This window comes from Poecilia reticulata, linkage group LG2 (genome assembly GCF_000633615.1).
Source record: "Poecilia reticulata strain Guanapo linkage group LG2, Guppy_female_1.0+MT, whole genome shotgun sequence".
Taxonomy (NCBI): Eukaryota; Metazoa; Chordata; class Actinopteri; order Cyprinodontiformes; family Poeciliidae; genus Poecilia; species Poecilia reticulata.
Window position 1 is genome coordinate 7,674,559 of NC_024332.1, and position 8,512 is coordinate 7,683,070.

The 8,512-nt window shown below is 41.1% G+C and overlaps 1 protein-coding gene across 1 annotated transcript in view; it reads right to left on the bottom strand.

The window, feature by feature from the left end:
* The window catches only part of LOC103473761 (fibronectin type III domain-containing protein 4-like), a 25,800-nt gene extending 17,534 nt beyond the window's left edge, over window positions 1-8,266 (bottom strand). The window contains exon 1 of the mRNA XM_008424236.2: window positions 7,579-8,266. Coding sequence (XP_008422458.1) covers window positions 7,579-7,666 — 88 coding nt within the window. The 5' untranslated portion in view covers window positions 7,667-8,266. The remainder of the gene's footprint in view (window positions 1-7,578) is intronic.
* Window positions 8,267-8,512: the final 246 nt, after the last annotated feature.

Sequence of the window (8,512 nt, forward strand, 5' to 3'; positions counted from 1 at the left end):
TATAATAAAACAAACAGGCATGGTTGTGTTCATAGAGACAAGTCCTTTTGCACTCTCAATATAAAGGACAACTAAAAACATTGCGTGTGTGTGTGTGCGCGCATGCGTGTGCGTGCGTGTGTGTGTGTTTTTTTTAATAGTTGGATGGGCTTTAAATTATGTTTGTCAGATCTGGCAACCCTGCCAATTGGCGCCATGTTGTTTGTTACCTGCGAGAGCGAGGCGCATGCGGGATAGAGAGCGAGATACGGGAACATGAAACCAGCGTTCTGTAAAACTTCACACAGGTCAGCTGTACATCTTACCCACCAGCCCTACTGTTTAGCGTCTGTGTTTCCAAGCAAAACCCAGCTTGAGATTTTCTGCTGCCCTCAACAACACTAAAGTGATCAAAACCCAAAATAAGCCTGGTGACAGCGGATGTTTACCTCTCCTCCCAGTGTAATCTGTGACGTACAAGTGGAGTCGGACGGTGGGCTGTAGATCAGGCTGATGTAACAGTTAGATAATAGACTTGGACAGCTTAATCTGGATAATGGCTTCCCACCACTTTCTAAAGATGGATGGATGTCTGCGCACGTGTTGGAGTCTGAGTGTCCATGCTGTACAACCTCCTGACAAACTATGAATACTGATTAAACACGCTGATCCTGAGTGGATTATGAAAACATTCCAGCTCTCACAAGACACAAACTCCGTCCAAGTGTCTGCCGTCTGTTGAGCCACAGTACTTTTTCGGTGACCGTCTGATGATCCCTTTTTTCTCTGGGTGTTGTTAATTTCTGTAAATTTGCATTTTATTAGTTTGTTTTAGCACATGTATTGTTTTTTTGCTACTTTATTTTTAAGTTTGTCTTTTTGTAGCAATTTGGTATCGTCTGATGGTAATTTTGCTTTAACATTTGGTTTTTCATTGTTCTGTTAGTTTTCACATTTGCCTCTTGCAATTGTTTTGCTTTCAAACCTCCCAATTGGGGGTCGTTTTCACATTTGCATGTGTTGGTCAATTGGCTTTCAAATGTGCCATTTGATGCCGATATATGCCTCTTAGTGTTCTTTGTTTACCTACAGTTGCTTTTTGTGTTTATCTTGTGGCTACAGTTGCCTGCTTCGAGTTACTGGTAGTCCTTTTTGGCGGTTTGTGCCTCTTTGTCTTTCATTTTAGTTGGGCCCAGTCAACGTGCGGACAATGTGCCTCTGATACCACCTCCAGCTGCATTTCCATTACAAATGTACGCAAAACTTGGTTAAGAATTAAAATCACACGTGAATAAGTTTGTTCACATGAAAAGTCATTAAGAAAATATGCTGCACCATCATCCTCTGACTACTGTCAGTTGTCGTCTTCTTCGTGGTTCAACAACTTACCAGTTGTTGTTGGGTTGTTAAAAAAAGGGTTTCCATTAAAACTTTGCAAAATAAACCAATTTTGATATGTCCCACAAAAAAAGCATCTCATTCCAGCACCAAAACATCAAAAAACGTTTTTTTTTGTTGTTTTTTTTTTTTTTTAATTGCCATGTTTCCATGAAGCGTTATGTGATTTATGGAAATGCTTTGGTGCTTCTTGATTGCTTTTTTCATTAATATTTTTTGTGCTCAATCAATGGCACATTTTCTACTGGATCACTTTGTATTTTCTTCGTTATTTTGAAGCCTCCTTCCTCCCTCACATGCAGAACAAATTATTCACGTCAACTAAAATTTGCACTCATTTTATGCTTAATGGCCTTCTTCAGCACGTAACATTAACTCTGAAAATGCATTACTTTATGCATTACTTTAAACGGAAATGAGCTGCAAAATCAACTTGACCTTGCAGTCAGGTGCACGTCCTAGAAGAGGCGAAGCAGTGATGCTGGCACAATTAACAAAAACACACAGGAGGAAAGGAGGATGCTCGAGCTTCTGGGTGTTACAGAGGAATAAAGATGGTGGCAGCAACAGTGTGCAGAAGAGATTCAGAGCTCCACAGTGAGACAGAGAAACAAAAACCCTCTTCACCCTGCTGCGCATCAATACAACCCTCCTGCTTCCATGCCGGTGCACATTTGTGATGTCTTCCCTTCTCCTTCCTAATGACATCTGCACAACAGCTTTCTCCTCATTTTAAAGACTCTTGTGTGGCCTAGAAAACAGACTATCCAGATTTTTATAAATCCAGATATGTGTAATTGAACCACAACTATAAGGTAATACCCTGGAGTTTATTTAAATATTGGTGTTTTAGTTTACTGATAACAGTTTGCTGAGTTTTTAGAGCTCTGATTGTGACTTTTTTTTCCTTTTCCCCCAGAAGGCCACAGCCTGCGGGGTCGCTCCAAGCCCTTCCATGGCTCTAAATACACGCTTTTCATATTTCAAAAAAAAAAAAAAACTCAATTCATCTGTGTGCTGCTGCGTTCGAGCAGATGTTTGGGATTTATCAAACAGGGAAATAACATGGGTGGAAGAACACTTTTTTTCTCTCTCTCTTTCCATTTGCACCAAAAGTGGCAGCGGGACGATAAGCCGCAGCGAGGTTGAGGCGTTTATGACGGTCCGCGTGTGGGGAAAATGAAAAGCACACTTTACTGCACGTGGAGTCTCATGAGCGTGATTGGCTTCATCTTGTTCTGCCAAGACGAAGAGCGCTGATTTGGCATCGTCGTCCTAAAGTCTGATTAACAATGACCAACAAGCAGAAAGCCGGCCGAGGGTGATTAAAGCACACTGCTGCTGCAGCTCATTAATCAGGGAAGAGGCCAGTCTGGACCACCTGATGGGTTGTTTGCTGTGGACTTCACACTTTTCCCCAGATCACTTTGTCTGGTTGAAATATAAGGTGCAAACAGAAACTCCACTTGCATTAAAGCTGCAGGATGTGGCTTTTATAAAGAAAAAGAAATGACATATTCATTCCATTTCATTCCTTTAGTGCAGTGGTTCCCAAACTTTTTCTCCTGGGCCCCCTCAGTGGTTTCCAAACATTTTCTGGGTCCCCCCTATGGATTACAAATAGCTGTCTAGCTGAACAACTTGTGCAAGCAGGGGTGGGTGGGGGTGGGGGTTGACATTTTTGGGGGGCAAAATGAATGTACGTAGCTGAACATAGACAACATCAGTAGTCTACAGGCTACTTGTTAAGCTGAAGGTGCTGTATCGATATTAGCTAGCTAGTCATCTTTTAGCTAACATTACCTGCATCCAACAGCTTTACTCAACAGTCTGWTAGTTTGGGGGAAAAACTGTGAAAAGTTCTTTGCGTTTTGCTGGTTTGCTGCCATGATTCTAACACACCTGCGTATCTCCGCACAGCAGCAGGTCTCCTTCACGGTGCACAGGTGCAAAACCAGCGCAAGCGTCGTAGCGCTCATGTTGCGTTTAAAGGCAGGTCGGAAAAACAGGTTACCACATGTTAACAATGGATTAAACAGTTTTAACTGCTGATAAAAGTGACAGAGGACACAGATATGGGAAGTGCAGAAGCCCCTACTGTATCAAATTTACATAGGAATAACAGAGTTGGCCATTCTAAGATAAAAACCCAGCGCATGCAGCGTTCAGGTTTGGGTTTTTTTCACCTAGACGGCTTCCCGCGCCCCTTCTAGGGGGCGCACCCCGCAGTTTGGGAACCTCTGCTTTAGTGTGTGGACTTTGAAAAAAAAAAAAAAAAAAACCTTCTGCTTGAAAAATGTGTTTGTTAAAGTCTAAGAATATCTATTAACATTGGCACTTTTATTAATCCACCGAGGTGTTTTGTAAAACGTGACATGTGACTCTAAAAAAGTAAAACCCTGGGTTTGGGTTAAGAAAAACAATATTTCGTACAGAAAACGAATAAAAACCCGGCCGACGGACTTGCTCGTCACAACCCAATAAATTCAGTCAAAGCAGAAGAGAGACTATTCATCCGTGTGGCTCCGTGGTTTGTGCTTTGTGTTGGCTGAGGGTGGGTTGCTGCAGTAGGGGAGAGATGGATGTTGCCATGTGGGGGTTGGACTGGTCGTTAAAAATCTGCATGTAGGTGGCAAGTGTCAGAATGAAATGGTTGCTAACGCCAGACGGATGTAGCTTCCCCCGGTGGAGTGTTAATAACTGTACCTGTAAGTGCTTCTGATTTCATTAGACACAAGGGTGTCTACTGTTTAAGACAAGTTAAAGTCTTATATTAGAGTTCGTTGCAGAACGTTGATGTTTGGAAAGACCTATGAGAGGAAGATTTAGCGAGGAGAGTAGACAAAAGTTTGCTTTTGTTCATTTTATGTCTTTAATACCAGTTTCTAACCCTTTGCCAAGTTTATGAACCGCCATTAAATGAACAATAGTTCTGTTCTGCAAAATTTTGATGCGGTCGTGACTAGCAGTTTCCGGACTTCTTCTGGTTTGTAATCTTTTTGATTTTAGAACAAATGTCTAGGAAATGTAAAGCTTAGTATTTCATGTAACTAAAAACAAAAAACAGTAAAGAGAAGTTTTCATTACACCCCAAGAATCAGAAGTGAAGGTGAGGAAACTTTGATACTTGGCATCAAGAGTCGACAAGTGTGTCTGGCTAATATCCAGAGGAAAAGGACAAGTCATCCAATACGGCACGGATCTGCTCTGATTGCTCCAATAGCGGTAAGGAGTCACTGAGTCAAAATAAATTATTTGAGCATGTATTGTTATCTTGCTTTAATGACATTCTTCTTGCATGTGATTCTGGTAACCATGTTGTTCTGATTTTACTTGACCTAACTGCGGCCTTTGATACAGTAGACCACGACATTTTAATATCGCGATTACAGCACATTGTAGGTATTGGTGGCACTGTTCTTAAATGGTTCCGGTCCTACCTGGAGGAGAGAACAATTTCAGTGAAAATTAGTGACTCTGAATCATCTGCTGCTCCAATGTCTTATGGTGTCCCGCAGGGCTCAATTCTGGGCCCACTGCTTTTCTCTCTTTATTTACTGCCTCTGGGTTCTACCCTCAGGAAACATGGGATTTAATTTCATTGTTATGCTGATGATTGTCAGATTTATTTGCCCATGAAGCAGAAGGACGTACATTCAATCACACATCTCCTGGCATGTCTAAGTGATATTAAAGCTTGGTTGGCCTTGAACTTTTTAAATTTTAATGAAAACAAAACAGAGGTGGTGGTGTTTGGACCCAGTGGCTCCTGTGAGTCCTCCTCTGTTGACCTGGGACCTTTGGAGGTATATTTTAAACCTGTTATTACAGATCTTGGTTTTAAGGTGGACAGTGATTTTAAATTGGACAGCCAAATCAGAGCCGTGGTTAAGTCCAGCTTTTATCATTTAAGGCGATTAGCGTCAGTGAAATCTTTTCTTTCCAGGCAGCATTTTGAAACAGTGATCCACGCTTTTATTTCAACTCGATTGGATTACTGTAACGCACTTTATCTGGGAGTCAGTCAGTCGCTGCTCTCACGTCTGCAGCTGGTTCAGAATGCTGCTGCACAACTTTTGACAGGAACTCGAAAGAGGGAGCATGTGACCCCTGTCCTGGCCTCACTTCACTGCCTGCCTGTATATTTTAGGATTCACTTTAAAATTCTTGTTTGTTTTTAAATCACTGCATAATCTTGCCCCGGCTTACCTCTCTGAGCTTCTTCATCCCTACATACCCTATCGGTCTTTCAGGTCAGCAGATCAGCTGAGCCCTGATCCCCCTGTCTCAGAGGGGACAGGGCTTTCTCTGTCATTTGCCCTAAGTTATGGAACGACTTGCCATTGCAGGTCAGAGAGGCCCCTTCACTGTCCACTTTTAAAGTTCGTCTTAAAACCCATCTATTTTACTTGGCTTTCAACACCAGCGGGATCTAGTTTTAAATTGTATGTTTTTGTTTTGAAACTAAGTTTTTATTTTTATTATGTATTGTTTTAATGTACAGCACTTTGTATCAGCTGTGGTTGTTTTAAAGTGCTTTATAAATAAAGTTGGTTTGGTCTGAAATATTCCTGCTTTCTCTGTTGATATTGCTGTGTTCTCTTCCTTTTTATTACAACGGCTATGCTAAAGGACCGTTCTCACAAAAAAGGACACAAACAACACTTCACAGCATCAGAACCTCCTGGTCCTGCTTATGAAGTCCGGTTTGTCACAGCATGTGCAGTCATGCCACATGAACAAGTGTCACACTCACTTACAAATATCAGTAGCGCCACGAACTTGAATTTAAAGCTGCACATAAAAGTGAACAGATAGAACATAAAAACATAAATATTGAATAGACGTTTCAATGGTTGTCTTTTGATACTTTGTGTGTTAAATTTTCATACATTTTCAGCCATAACACAAAATATGAAATATTGTGCATGCCAATTTGTGACCTTAACAGTCTATAACTATCTTTGAACATTTAATGTCGCTTGTCAAGATGTTTGGGGTAAGAAAATAAAAGCTTACATGTGTCAATTTCTGCTCTGTTAAACTGAATAATATTTTCAAAAACTACTAGAGCCTCAGCATTATTTTTTTAGCCATTTCAATCTTGTAGGACTGTGAAAGTGCTGAGTTCTGTTTTATTTAACATGCAAGATCGAGCTATGAGAATAACTTTATGTAGCTTAGTAAAAAACTTTTAAACGCGCTCAGTACAATTTGCCATTGCATGTAACGCTGTCAATGTCACACAAAGGAAATGTAGCATTTACATGTGCACAAAGTATGCACATCAAATGTAGATGTAGATGTGCAAATGTACATGTACGCATTTCTCCATATTAACAAAAAGAAGAAAAAAAACTGAATTATGTTAAAAACCACTTTTGTACTTCAGCACATGCAATTACTACCAATGTGACCATATTTACAATCACACAATGTCAATAAACAGAACTTGCTTCAATATGAAGTTGCAATTTAATTGGTATTATAATCATGTTTTACTTAGTCTTATTGAAATTTTCAGTATATATTTTAAAAAATATATATACATATCAAACTGAAATGATGTCAATATTATGTGTGCAACATCATTGGGTACCGTAGATCAAAGTTAAGCTTTTATGTGAACTATTTGGCCACTTGGATGGTCTGTTTGCTTTCATTTAATGTGGTTCTTTAGCAACCAAGATCAGACCAGCAGAGCAGAGCACCAGGTTCATTGTGATGATGGAAAAGAAAAACTACAGAGAGGACAATGTGGGTTAAGAATCACAGCCAAAAATCACATTATGTTTTCCTAATATTGTAAAACCCTACTGTGAGCTGAGAGGAAACTTTTTCTATCACGCTTTTCCCCCTTCCACTTAACTTTCCATTAATACTGTATATCTTGACTTGCATCATTTTGCTAAGATGATAGCTATAATCTGGTTTTAATCTATAAAATTATTGTATTTTTTTGTTTTAGTGATAATGGTATCAATGTAAACAAACACTTGAAACGTTCGATGTGTGTAGTATGAGATTAACATTTTGAATTAAATGAGTAAAAGAAATTAACTTTATGATATTCTGACTGAGCCTTTTTGTCGGTTAAAATAACAAATTCAACTGAATTAGGAATTAAAGCCAGCTGCTACAGCGCGAACTATATTTGGAACAATGCATTATTGACAATTTCACAAAGACGAACTGACTTACTTCCACCGACCATCGCCGGTGTTCGCCAGCAGGCCAGCAGCAGCAGCAGCAGCAGCAGCCCGGGGTCCAGGTGATGAGACGCAGCCATTCCTGCTGCCTCCGCTCCGCCGCCTCCCTTTTTGACTTCTGGCTCTGTTTCACTGGAGCTCTCCTCCCCGCGGGGTCACCGCTGTGTCCACAACACCTTTCATCTCTTTAAAAACGCAGCCGCCTCAACGCTTTCACTCCCAACTAACACAAAGTAGGTCAGTAGGTATGTAGCACCAGCAGCGCCGTTCAAGTGAATATCAGTCGGGGCGACACACGCTCGCGCAACCCCGGGGGAAGCAAACAGGTAGTCCCGCTCACCTCCGCCGCGGCTGTGTCCACCGGGGATGAAAATGCGCCTTTTCGCCGCTTCAGGTCAAGCTCACCGCTCGGGGAGCGAAGAAACGTCGGCTTTCGCTGGGAGAAATTACAGCAAATTGAGGCTGGGCTGTCTGTATCTACAGTGGGGATCCCTGAAGAGGAGAAAATGTCTGCAGGAGCTCTATTAACTCCTCCATTCAGCCTAAAAGAAAAAAAGAAGCACACAGCAGGTCTGCACTGAAATCCTGTCACCAAACACAGCATGGAGGATGAAGAGGATGAGGAGGAGCGAGAAAGAGGATGGACCAGTCGGTGTCACCTCGAGCCCCCCCTCCACCCCCCCAAACAGCCAACTGTTGATTATATAATCAGGTGAATATGAAGATGCCTTCAAACCTTTAGCAGGTCTGATGGCTTCTTCAATATTTCTCAGCATCGATGATTTATGATTCCATGGAACATGACATCGTTTAGAAGGTGGGATGTAGAAGACGCTTACATAATTCAGATCAAAAAGTAAAAAAAAAAAATTAAAAAACAAACTCATTTCACTATGCATTTATCCAGAGTGTTGTATTCAAGCAGT